Source organism: Suricata suricatta, chromosome 5, assembly GCF_006229205.1.
Source record: "Suricata suricatta isolate VVHF042 chromosome 5, meerkat_22Aug2017_6uvM2_HiC, whole genome shotgun sequence".
In the NCBI taxonomy this organism is placed as follows: domain Eukaryota; kingdom Metazoa; phylum Chordata; class Mammalia; order Carnivora; family Herpestidae; genus Suricata; species Suricata suricatta.
This window is the reverse complement of record NC_043704.1, coordinates 142,240,973-142,254,142: the sequence shown is the minus strand read 5'-3', so window position 1 is coordinate 142,254,142 and position 13,170 is coordinate 142,240,973. Positions and strand designations below refer to the sequence as shown.

At 36.9% G+C, this 13,170-nt stretch overlaps 1 protein-coding gene across 3 annotated transcripts in view; it reads right to left on the bottom strand.

Annotated features, from left to right (window-relative positions):
• The window catches only part of RBMS3 (RNA binding motif single stranded interacting protein 3), a 676,668-nt gene that overhangs the window by 118,601 nt on the left and 544,897 nt on the right, over positions 1-13,170 (bottom strand). For all 3 annotated transcript variants that reach the window (XM_029940376.1, XM_029940377.1, XM_029940379.1), the window contains exon 7: positions 8,068-8,174. In XM_029940376.1, the coding sequence (XP_029796236.1) occupies positions 8,068-8,174 (107 nt within the window). The remainder of the gene's footprint in view (positions 1-8,067; positions 8,175-13,170) is intronic.

The window sequence follows — 13,170 nt, the reverse complement described above, 5'->3', positions numbered from 1 at the left end:
ATGCTTCTCCGTCAAAGATCGTTGCTTTGAAGAATACTAGAAAGTACTTGAGCATGGGGAGAATCTTTCATAGTCACAGAGGTTTCACGAGCACCTTCTGTATCCAAAATGAACTGCCATTACTTGCCAGAATTAGGAGGTTAAGAATTCATTTTTTTTCTCTTTAAAAACACTAACCATATGATTCGTCAGATCTCAAGAGTGGCTCAATCTTTCCCTTGGTATCGAGGTATGTTTTCTTTTACTATTCTTTTTTTCTTTTTCCTTCATCTTCTTCATCCTTTTCCCATTGCCAGCCCTTAGATTTTATGATTACATGACCTTCAAGGGAAAAGTGGCTAGAAATTTGAAAACCATCTAATGTCTCAGTGCAAAATAATGCTTGGAATGCAGAGGATGATTTGGAATGTGATCTTATAAAAGCCTTAATAAAATCTGGGTCAAAGTAAAAATAAGTTAATTTCGACTTGTTTTATAATATACTTTATTCAATAAGTGAAAAATTCAGCTGGAAAAATGATATTGGTAGCAGATGTCTTTTCAAATAAACGTTATATCATTAAAAAGAATTCCCATTTGGAAAATAAAAGAGACATGACATATATTTGGAAACCAAGGAATTAAGCATGTGAGTCATAAGAAACACAGAGCAAAGCTGGCTTTCAGAATAAAAAGCCTTGACTTGTGTTGATGAGATTGATAGTTATAATAGCTAATACTAGAGTGATTATAGTTTTCCAGGAACTATGCTTAGCGCTTTACCCTCAGCACCTCATTTAATCCTTCCAATCACTAAATACACACTTTTAATGGTTCTCATTCTACTGATGAGGAGACTGAAGCTGAAAAACTAAAAAAAAAAAACACAAAAAACAAACATACCCAAGTTTGTCTCTCAGCTCAAAAGCTGTGGATCTGTGATGGAAATGCTAGAGTTTCCCCAACTACTAGAATGTCTGATAAAATATGAAGAAAAGCAAACAGTTGAACAGAAGAAAAGCACGTCGCAGATGTTGAGACACGTGCTTCCTTAAAATTCAGAAAGAACTCTGGTTCTCAAAAGTTACTAGTGTGCTATAAAGGATCCAAGATTTATCACAGGACATCCAAGCTCACGTAGCTCCTCTAAATAGTATTCTTTCTGTACCAACTCAGTACCCAAGGGAATAGGAGACTCTACCGGACAAGTAACAAAGTGAAGCTTTTCAACTCTGGGGTGATTTTCTAGCTTGTAAATACAGTTTTTCAGTTACCTACCCTGAAAAACAAACACACAATCAATCGGTTAATGGTTAGTAACAGGACAAGTGTGAACTGAAGTTCTTGTGGCTGCTACTTTTGTTAGTTTAGTTATTTTTATTTTGGCTTTGGTTTTCTTTCCCTGTTGTGTAGGTTTAGAGCCAGTTACCATCAGTGGTTTTAAATCCACAATATAAATTATATTCTATCCAACTTTTAACTGCCTACTTCACAGAAAAGCTCTTTGCCATTTTAGGTTCCAAGGGGGCGGGGAATCTGTCCGTATGTTTATGTCATGTCCATTACCTCCAGTCTGTGCCTCCCACATAGGAGGTGCTCAGTAAGTGCTTGTTCACTGCCTGTATCCTTTTTGTTTAAGCTGCTTCTTCTTCAATATTACTTAAAAAAACCTATTTCAAACAGAATTCTTCTCTTAGAGAGAACATTTCTGCAATAAGCAGTCTTATATTGAGAACGTAAGCAAGTACATAGGAAAAACAAGGGGATGGGGGTGCACAGTGTATGTGCATTTCTAATATACATCCAGGACAAGGATCACTCCCTACTTCATTGTGTCCTTGGGACATGGCACAAAGCATCGGTCATGGAAGGGACAAATGCTTTTTGACAATAAGAGTGCTGATGTTTATGGTGATGGAGACACAGTTGGAATTCAGAATTATGATGCCAACTCCATGTGCATTAACTGTCTCTCAGGAAAATAAAAACAAAAGCAAACATAAAACCCAGGACATACCCTCAAAGAAAATGTTTATCTGAATGAGAATCTAGGATGGAACTATTTTGTTATTGATTATGGTTATCTGTCTACTCAGAAATCTAAAAAGACATCTTTGTCTCAATCATAAGGGGATTCAGTCAGAATGAATAATTACTCCTGATGCCTGATGAGGAGGAGGCTGGATGTTTGAAGTCAGGTTCATCACCTATGCCTGTACTTGACTATGGACTCCGTAACAGCACGAGAAACCCCATTCTCTGACATGACCTTTGCAGGCTTTCATTCACCTACTGGCACTGAAGAGAATTTTTATTAATAGTAGCTCTGAATGGACAAGAGCTATAAAACTTTACAGCACAGGGGAAGTTTTCATCCATCACTGAAAACAAGTTGATTTCAGGTCTGAAAATAGACAACATATTACCTGGGTTATAGGTCATAACAAATCACTTGGCTTATGCTGGCTGTGATAAAACTCATAACTTTAGCTTTCAGCTCACTCAGAGTGGATTTTCTAAGTGCCTTAATGAGATCTAATTAAAGGATACTCTGCCTGCTTACTCTGTCTCTTGAAGGCTTTGAAACAAACACGTCCAGACAGAGCCATAGCATTTCACTACAATGAGGAGCACAATTGACATCTGGTTTGTGTGAATGGCACCCCTTGGGATTAGGAAGTGCATGCACTGTATTCCTATGCCCAGAGGCTTGTGTTTGGGCAAATAAAAACGCACTCAAATAAAACGTCTTCGAGGTATAATATATATCATCATGTCTTATCTAAAATTTGTTTCTTTTCTTGGGAATAGGGAGAAATTCTAAGCCTTAGTATTAGAATGCATCTCCCAAAAGCTTACTTGATTTTCTCTTCAACATAACCTGTAAACTATTCCTGGGAACCTGAGTGCTGATTGTTAACAATACTATATTAGCTCCATTAGTTCATCTCCATATCCAGACTGCGAAGACAATCTCGTTAAGTGTTTCCACAGTAAGGAAAAATATCTTCAGAGGATCACAGAGAGAGAGATTATTTTTATTGCTCATTGCTTTGAAATCAACTCTAGCAGAGAACTGTAAATCAGATAAAAGCAAGAAACACCATTTTATTTGTTTTAGTTTTCATAATAAAAATCTTGGCATTTTTCCACTAGACATATGAATACTTTGTGGGGTCACTTCTTGTTCAATTGCTGGGTCTTTTGTTTGTGTTCATAGCTAGAAGATTTCTTGGAAGTGCAATTCCTGAAGCAATTGTTATTGACGCATTTACTGACTCAATTACTACAGGACTTGTGAAGATCTTATGAAAACTAGATTAGAGCTTCAAAGCCAGTGAGAAGTAGTTTGATTATGATATTTGCATACTGAAGGATAATGTCCCAACATGGAAATTTGGTGAAAGAGCACTGTCATCCATGATTGACACTTAATGTTTACTTACATTTGAAAATTCTGAAGGAGACCCAGAGGCTAATCACAACAATTGTCAACATAAACATAAAGTAATTTCAAGGTTTGAGTGACTCATCATTGCAGTAAAAGCATCCTTTGTACTTGATTTCAGCCAATCACCTGTAGAACATAGCTGCATGGTTTTGATCAGCGGTACTTATTATTTGGCCAGTAGATTCCAAACAAACTTGCTGGCTTTTGGGTAATCACTGGAAAGGCATTCTTTAGAAATACAGGAAGAAGCAACAGGAATTCTTCTTCATGCTCCCGATATGTCTATTGGTTGTTGTTTGTTTGTTCATTTGTTTTTTAAGTTTTCTTTAATTTAACTGGAGTTGACACATACTGTTGTATCAGTTTCAGGTGTCCAAAGTAGCAATGTGACAAATTTATATGTTATTCTGTGCTCACGGCACATACAGTTCCCATCTGTCACCACACAATCCTACTATAATAGCATTGACTATATTCTCTGTGCTGTGTCTTTTATTCCCAGGACTCCTGATATATTTTTGGACTGATTTTCAACATTCTTGGTTCCAGTCCAATCACTTGGGAGAAAACTAACAAGATCAATTTTAGGAAACATTTTACCTGAAGTAAAGAATATGCCTTCAGATGTAATGGGACATCTAGCTAATGAATGTCCTGAAAGTCATACTGATGATAAAGTGAGACCATTTCTGAGCTAGGGGTGACATTAAAAACATTTCACCACCATTATGTTGTAAGCACTGGCCAATCAGAATGCAAACACTAGAGCTCTAGGATCCTGGGGAACCCCTGCAGCGCCAGCTAGCACCCCATTCTTGTGAGATGATGAGAGGTTTGGGGGAGGCTTCAGAGTGGAGGAGGTGGAGGGCTGTACTGATGGACTAGTGCCAGTGGCCATTTACCAAATGAAACAGATGTGTTTTAATATTTTTACAAGCAGCCTGGCTCTTCTGGTATATGGAAGATGAATATGAGCCCTGTCCCTGGTTCCAGCTTCTCTGGGACAGTGGTTCTCGAAGTGTGGCCTAAGGACACACCTGTGGGTTTGTGAGATACACAGGTCCTCCTTTGTTCAATGACATGTCTGCATGAGGTTAGATTTTCTTCATATGATTAAATCAAACAGAATATGGCAACAGATTGAATGCTGATGCCAATATGCAAATTCGGTCATCTTTTAGTAAACCAGACAGTAAAAGTGATTTGCAAAAATGTAAAAGAGTGTCATTCTTTTAAAAAAAATTGCCTTAGCTCAGCTCATGATCTCACAGTTTGTGGGTTCAAGCCCCACGTCAGGCTCTGTGCTGACAGCTCAGAGCCTGGAGCCTGCTTCAGATTCTTTGTCTCCCTCCTTCTCTGACCCTCCCCTGATTGTACTGTCTCTCTCTCTCAAAAATAAATAAAAAGCATTAAAATTTTTTTTAAATTGTCTTTGAAGATATATTTTTGTTAACATGGGATGGGTTTATTCTTTTTTAATAAACAAATAAGTAATCATTTTTAAGAGTATAAAGGGCTACTAAGACCAAAGACTTTGTGAATTGCTTCATTAAGAAATAAAATGATATGGTTTGTACAGCACTGGGAAAGAGAGGCCTAATAGCCCCAATCCCTGGTCATTCTGCCCAGAGTTTCGCTTGTCATTTGAGAGATTAATTAAGAACTTTAAAATATTCTTGTACATTTCACTTATGCAAAAGCATGTCCGGCAGCATATACTTGTATTTCCAATCCTTGTTAATTTACATTAATTTATGTGTATAAAGTTTTCATTACTAGATCCTTTTGATAAAGAAATACATTTCGCTATGCTAAAAAAACTGTTACCAAAATGCCACTCCGGAGAAAACAGCTTTACATAACACATTAAAAATTTTAATTAGCTTATCAGTTGTCATGCTTTAGGTCCTCCTAAGATGTTTAAACATTTTAGGAGAAATTCTTTTCACACTATCATTTTTTTACCTTTCAAAATAAAGCCTGAACCTCAGTCTGTGCTATTATTCCAAATGCTGAAGCATTGGAATTGAAATTATCATCTTTTATTTTATCTAGAGCAACAGTGAAAAGTTTACCATTATCTTATATAAAAACAATAACAACAACAATAACTAAAACAAAAAACAAGCAAAACCAACCACCCCAAATGAACTCCTCATAAGTTGGTACGACAAAGGGCTACAAAAAAAAATAAATAAAAAATAAAAGGAAAGGATTTCAAGGGAAGATTCTCATCTCAGCCTTAACAGTGAATAAAACAAGGACACAAAGAAAATCTCTCCTAAGAATCTAGCCCATAGTCCTTGTTTGGGTTAGAGTTTTAATTCATGCATCAGAGTAGTCAAAGGCTTTCAGCAGAAAATATAGATAGTGCTCCCAGATGACTAACAAGAGCAGATATAAATTGTCTTCTCATAATGCCATTGATTATAAGAGGAGAACCAATTTCAGAAGTGTTAAAATTTGGAAAAACAAAAACATGGGTCTTGGAAACAATGAAATACAGTAATTAGAATTTCCTGGTATATAAAAGTTCCTTAAATATTCTTACATAGGAATAAACTGCATTACGTTATACTTTATCAACCATGCTAATATAATTTATCAAGTATAATGTAAGCAGATATAGATATATATATATATATATAATGAGGGGCACACAAAGTTATCCAACATTCTTGGAGTGTCTACACCAAAAACCACAATCAAGGTTTACATTAGTATGCTTATCTCAAAACCAAAATATTTGATAGGCATATTTTTCATGCATGCCATTTCTTTTCCTCTTTCCTCTGAATGTGTCTACATACTTGGAATGCATTTTTGTTTGGGTCACAGGTAAATTTGTTAAACTCCTTTGATTGTCACAGTTAAACAGGAAAAGGTATAACTCTTAAAAAGCAACTTTTAAAAACAGAGATTAGGGATACATGTTTAAAGCCTATATGTAAATGACAAGATGCACTGGGTGCTAAACTTGACTCCGCAATGCTTCCGTGCCAATAGTCTTTACCAAGATCTAAACCCAAAGCCCTAGATTTGTATACAGTAGCCAAGTGGCAGCTCCCAGTTGACATTTCTTTTATGTTTATTGGCTTGGTCTTGAGCAATTGTATATATGAGGGAGGTGTCTTGCTACAACTGGCATCTGTTTTGTGGAGGTGATAATACAGGTTCTTATAGAGTTGGGAACAGAGGTTTCAGTCACCCCAGCTCATCTGAGTGACTGTCGAGGCTTCTTGGTTATGGTCTATGATCCAGAAATCTCTCTCATCAAGTGGGCATTGGACTCAAATTTTTAAAAGATCAAATGAGTCTTTCTAGACTACAGATGTTTGGTAAGGGATGGATGTCATGATGAATTCTATCAGAAATCAGCTGTCTTCTGGGGACAATGGAGCTAAATCATTAACCAAACCCCCAAAACACAAGGGTCATTCCCTTTCCTCTTCCTTTTTTGAACGTAACACAGACTGCCTTTCTAACGTTGGGATATTGAAACTCATTCCTTTCTCATTAGGTTCAGGTGTTCAATGGTGATTCTCTTTTTCATGTCTTAAAACAATGAGTTATAGGTTATACAATACTTGAACCCAATTATACATTTTAAGAGGGTTTTGAGATCTGCATGGAAAAACTCAAAACAGATGACAGTCTTAGTATATAAAAAATGGCTAAACATTTTGCTGAGGGAAACCTCACTCTCTTTTCCTTCAGTCTCAGTTCTGAAAGTGTAAAATGCCGCATCAAGTGGAATGCCTCCTAAATGAGAAATAGATGAAGTGGGTGCTTTGAATAGGAATACAAAATAAAGCTTTTCTGTTGAAATTACGGCCTTGGTACAAAATAGCATTTATTCAAGTCATTCGAACAACTCCATTCCATTTCACAGAGAACAAAAAACTTCTTAGAGGCCCAGATACCTTTTCCTTGTCTTCTTACAACAAAAATAACCAAAAGGAATTCATTCCCAAGTGTCACTGGATACATACACTTGCTTTTCTACTGTTTTATGTTAAAAGGGTAAGTGGATCATAAACTGCTAAATGCCTTTCTTTTTGTTGTAAAAAACAAACCCTGTGTATATCAACTGTTCTTTCAATATAAAATTTTCTTTCGATATAAAATATGACATTTTAATATTTTATATTGAAAAATACTTATATAAAATACATATCAACACACTTATGAACATATGGGAAAATGTATAAATACACATATGTGGGCAAGTAGAGTATCCCAATGGTAGAATAAAATAAATTGAAATTTTTGGTTTTTGCAAAACATATAAACATTCAACTCTCATTATTCATTCCATTGAAAATATTTTTTAGCTACTATACATTTATGGATCAACTCTTTGTGGATAAGTTTTTCAATGAGTGTATATTGGGTTAAGGTTTGGTTAAAGACAGGACTTATTGTAGTCAGAACTGAGGTCAATTTTGAATTCCTACATTCCTCCTCAGGTAATGTTATCCTGAACACATTAATTTGGGCCTACTCATGTGCCCCCTTTGAAGCCATTCTGGTTTTCCACGGGACCTGATTTCATCAGGGATCCAAATCTCTGTCTTGCTGCCATTTCAAGGGATGCCTGCTGTTATATTACTCAGTAGAAGTCAGTCAGTACTCACCTCTCCTTCCCTGGGCCAAGGCCTTCCATTCTGAGTGTATTTGCTTTGATTCTGTCTCTTCTTTTGTCCTCCATCAGCAAATTTGCACAGTAAAGGCTCAGTAGGGGCTGGGAAGATAAGAAACCAATTCTACATTAGCAAATCACCCTTAAAAACAAGTGATTATTTGAGTCACAGTAGTGCTTTGTAATGCATATCTTTGAAGCTGTCTTGCTTCTGGAGAGGTATTTGGCCCCCTTTTAGTCTCAATTATGTTGGCTGTTATTCTATCTAACTGGGCTTCAGAAAAGGTACTGGCAGACCATAAAAGAAAACAAAAAATATCGTTGAAAAAATAATCAGTTGAGGCAGAATGTGAACTTGCCTTAGAAGCAAAGAGGCAAACGTCAACTCCTTCCAGTTATGTTAATGCTAAACACCAGACAATGGGTCCAAAATGGAGTCACTTAGGCTAAGCTCCATATCACCAAACCAAGACTTAACTTAATTAAAGTTTTGGCTCTCCCAGAAATGGGATTTTATACCAGTCAGTCAGGAGTCATCTGATCAGCACGAGAAGTTATTTACCTGATTGACCCTGCCATAACCAATTCACGTTTTGCCATATGCAATATGTCATGCTCCCTTCTGCCTATAGAAGCCCCTAGAAGCACAGCTCCTCAGAGCTCCTTTCTACCTTCTTGATGGGATGTTGCTTCATTCATGAATGCTTGAGTAAAGCCAATAAGATCTGTAAAATGTACTCAGTTGCATTTTGCTTTTTAACATTAGTATTTGTGTGTAGATAAATATTTCCCCTCACAGTCACTATGTTTTCACAGTAGAAATCATCAAATTCTATTTTGGAAAGAGATCCTTAGGAGCTCTTTTCTAAAAAGGGAGCTATTTTAGTAATCACAACCAAATTAGATTTTTTTTTCCTCATTAATCTCTGCAATTTCAAAAAGGCTTAAAGTTGATTGGCCATTGAACTCCTTTCACTCCAGTTTCACAGTGAAATCTAGTCAGAATCCCAGAGAGAGCAATTATTTAAATATTAAATGAGCCCATATGATTAAATATAGCCATAGGATATGGCCCTAACAAATGAATCCTGGACTGGGGGAAAGGGGGAAAATGTGGTGATTCTGGGTTACTTAAGTAAATATTTGGCAATCTTATAAAACACAACAGGGAGAAACTTATTCTTTGAGAATTGATGCTCCCTCCACATCCTTACTTCACTAGAAACGTTGCACAGATATTTTTAAAAATGAATGAATAAAAAGAAGCCGTATTGTCCTAAAAAACTTGGTCAATGCATTAACATGGCTGGGGGGACTATTTGTTGCTGTTGCTCATTTATTTGCTTGGATAAACCATATATTAATTTGTAAGTTTATAATCTGAAAACTAAAATGAACCTTTCTTCCTCCAACCCAATGGGAAAATGTTTAATGTTTGAAGGGGAGCAGAATATACCACCCCAAAAATTTGTCTTTTTGGCATAAGGGTTAATTAAGGCTCATTATTTTTAAGAAACAGCAGATAGAGAAAAAGCTCTGAAAACAGACTAGAAGTTACCCTTTTAAAAGAGATGTTTACATTTATAAGGGCAATCTCCATTTGTAACCATGTCTCCCTCTTTGTGTCTAGAAGAAAAGAGTATTCTAAATCGGACACAGATCAATGGAGACTACTGAATACTGAAGAGAACCATGGACTGAAAGGGGAGGGGGAGGGAGGGAGAGGGTGATGGTCATGGTGGGGGGCACTTGTGGGGAGAAGCACTGGGTGTTATATAGAAACCAATCTGACAATAAACTATTATTAAAAAAAAACTTCTCAGTGGAGAAGCAAGGCCTTAAATCTGTGTAACAACTTTATCCTTATTTACTGTGCTTTTTCTGGTAACCTCCCATAACTGGCCTCACTGCCCCTTCCCTATCTTAGCTACAGGCCAAAGATGATATTTAAGATGGTGACTTGGACCACTTCAGAGAGTTTCTAGGTTTTTCCTGGATATCTCCATATAAGAGATATACACGTTATTAAGTTTCTATTTGTTTTTCTTCTGTTAATATGTCTTTATTGGGGGGGGGTGTCTGAGCCAAGAATCTAGAAAGGTAGAAGGAAAATTAGTTTTCTTCCCCTGCATTATCCTAATTCTTTATCTTTCCTTGTATCCTTGCCTTTGGCTATGTAGTGTCATTGAGCCCTCTGACTCTTGGTCTGACCCCATGTGAATTGCTCTAGACAAAGAAATGTTAGCAAATGAGACACAAGCAGAGGATTGAAATGTTTTTACGCATTGAGGTGTGCCTCTTTTGCTTCTCTTCATAGCCTGTGCTCAGCCTGGCCTACTGAAGGATGAGGTGCTACTGTAGTTGAGTCATCCCTACCATAAGAGTCAAGGCCAAAGTAGATCATCCAATGGCCACCACTCAGACCTGTGAATGAGCTCATCTAAAATCAGCAGCCATACACAGATAACATGCAGTTGACCACAGAAAAATGTATAAACCAAGGTGAGGTCAGTAAAGACCATCCCACATATATGTAAGCTAAATAAGTCTTTATTGTTTTGTATCACTAAAATTTTGCAATTGATATGTTATTATAATCTTAATAGATAACTGATACCATTTTCCCCAACACCCAATCCTCCCCATTTCTACTCTAGCTAGGTTGCTTGCATTTACTAATCGGGATGAAGCAGAAAAAAAAAAAAAAAGGAATTCATGAGACTTCCATTGTCTCCAAAATTAATAATAGAAAAAGAAATGAGTGGGTATCTACAAATAAAGATTTGAAAAGCATTTGGGTTTAAGTGGCAGTAGTATTTACTCAATCCTTTTACTTTATTAGCAGCAGAATTCAAATTAATGTTGAAGAAAATGACTCAAGTAGACAGAAAGTCACAATTAGCCAGGTGAAATGGAAAACAAAAGGTCTTGCCTGTCCTATAGAGGTAGCATGTAATATGTAACTCATCCTGGAACACAACTCAACCAATATCATTCCTCACCCTGCGCAAGTGGTTCCCAACTGTTTGCTTTTAAGAGCCTCCAACATTGGTGACTTTGGTGGAGCCACAAAAATCACACAAAGGAATGGCTGAATCATGAAATATCTAGAGACAGTTGCTGCCATCACACTGAAGTATTCTAAATTCTTTCTCCGGATGAAGAACTGAAAGAGTAAATGCAATAAAAGACCCTAAAATTCTGTGCTAAAGAAAATTTCCTGTGACACTCCCAAAGCACAGATGTATGTATATTCAGTCCTCACTATAGGGTATTTTTTCTTTTGCCATTTTAAAATTTCAAGGTACATTCATCTATTCAAATGGGGTGGTCATGCTGGCACATGAGTTTATCACTGGCCATAGTACATATTTCTCACAAAAGGCAAATAAATCAAGAAATACCTTAAATTTCCTGCTGTAAAAAACTGTAGAGTCTACTTTTTATGTTTCTTGGGATAAATAACTTCGATAAGTCACACTTTCTACCATCTGAAGTAGGATTCTTTGTATTTTCTCCTAAAATGGATTCTTTTAGAGTGTACATAATATACTGGTTCTAATAGTCTAGACTATGATAATGACTTCTCTTGAGGTCATTTGTGTTTCTGCTTTAATACTTAGTTTGGGTGCATTTCAGTATTGGGGGTAGCAGTTTGCTTCCCGGCTCCCTGACTTACTAGCTACAAGGCACCGACAATTCTTAAATTCTTTCACTATTTCTGTGACTCATTTTTCTCATGTATAAGTTGACGATAATAATTTTCTCTACTTCAGATAGTTCTTGGGAAGATTAGATAAATTAATGTGTGAAAAGGGCTTAAAATAGTATATGATACATAAATGATTATTAAATCCATGTTAGCTACAACTATCACCATTGCTTCGCATCTTTATTAGCCACTCTCCGCGTATCGGCTATGAAACCTGGCGAGTTGGCAGAGTCTGCGTTCAGTGTTTGATCAGCTAGGCGTATTGTTCACGAGCTCTGTCCCACTTTTAACTCCTTGGTGGTTTGACCACAGAACTTGAAACTGACCTCTAGGAACACTGAAAAGATTTGCCCACTGAGAGGATCTGTATTTCCAAAATGGTTCTTGCTGACGGTACCTTGTCACTGGACCATCTGGCCACCGCAGCCCAGGTCCCCCTCCTGAGTCATCACCAAAGTTTGGCTTCCAATTATCTCCTGAGTGTGACACAAGTCATGTTCTCTTACGTGTGTTAATATGCAATTGTTTGCACTGTTCCTTTTTCTGTTGTGATTATTTTACTTTTTTGTTGTTGTTGTTATTCATTTTCAGGAGATCTATTGACAGTTTAAATCCACCAAATCTGTGTTTTACTATTAGGATAAATACCATGCTGTGTATACATGGTAGGCAAGAAAAATTTGCTGTCCGGGGGTGCAAGGGTGGCTCAGTCAGTTAAGCATCCAACTTTCGATTTTGGCTCAGGTCATGATCAGTTTGTGAGTTTGAGCCCTGTGTCAGGCTGTGTGCTGACTGTGTGGAGCCTGTTTGGGATTTTCTCTCTCCCTGTCTCTCTCCCTCTCTCTCTCTCTCTCTCTCTGCCCCTCCCATGTATGGTCTCTTTCTCTCTCAAAATAAATTAATACACTTAAAAGGTAAAAAAAAATTTTTTTAAGAAGAATTTGCTACCCAACATGTGTCTCTTTGGCATGTATACACACACATGCATGTACATGCACATACATATTTAAAGACCTTTTTTTTGTGAAACCTGGGTAATTATGGAATTAGCAGGAGCAGCACTGGCAGGAAAAGAAAAGGCTCTGAGCAAATTATTAACCTTAGGATTTCTTCTACCTACTGGCATAAAGAAATTTTACAGAAGGATCCCTGAAAGAAATATTACCAAACAACAATATTCTAGCTTCCCACGGATCAATTATACATAGAATATAAGATTCTGGGTTCTAAACTTACTGTGAGGTTTATCATTATTGAAAAGAGAACTTTCAAAACAATATATGTCTTTTTTTATTTGAGAGAGAGAGAGAGAGAGAGAGAGAGAGAGAGAGAGAGAGAGAAGCCGAGCATGCATGAACGGAGATTGGTAGCAGGGAAGAGAGAGAA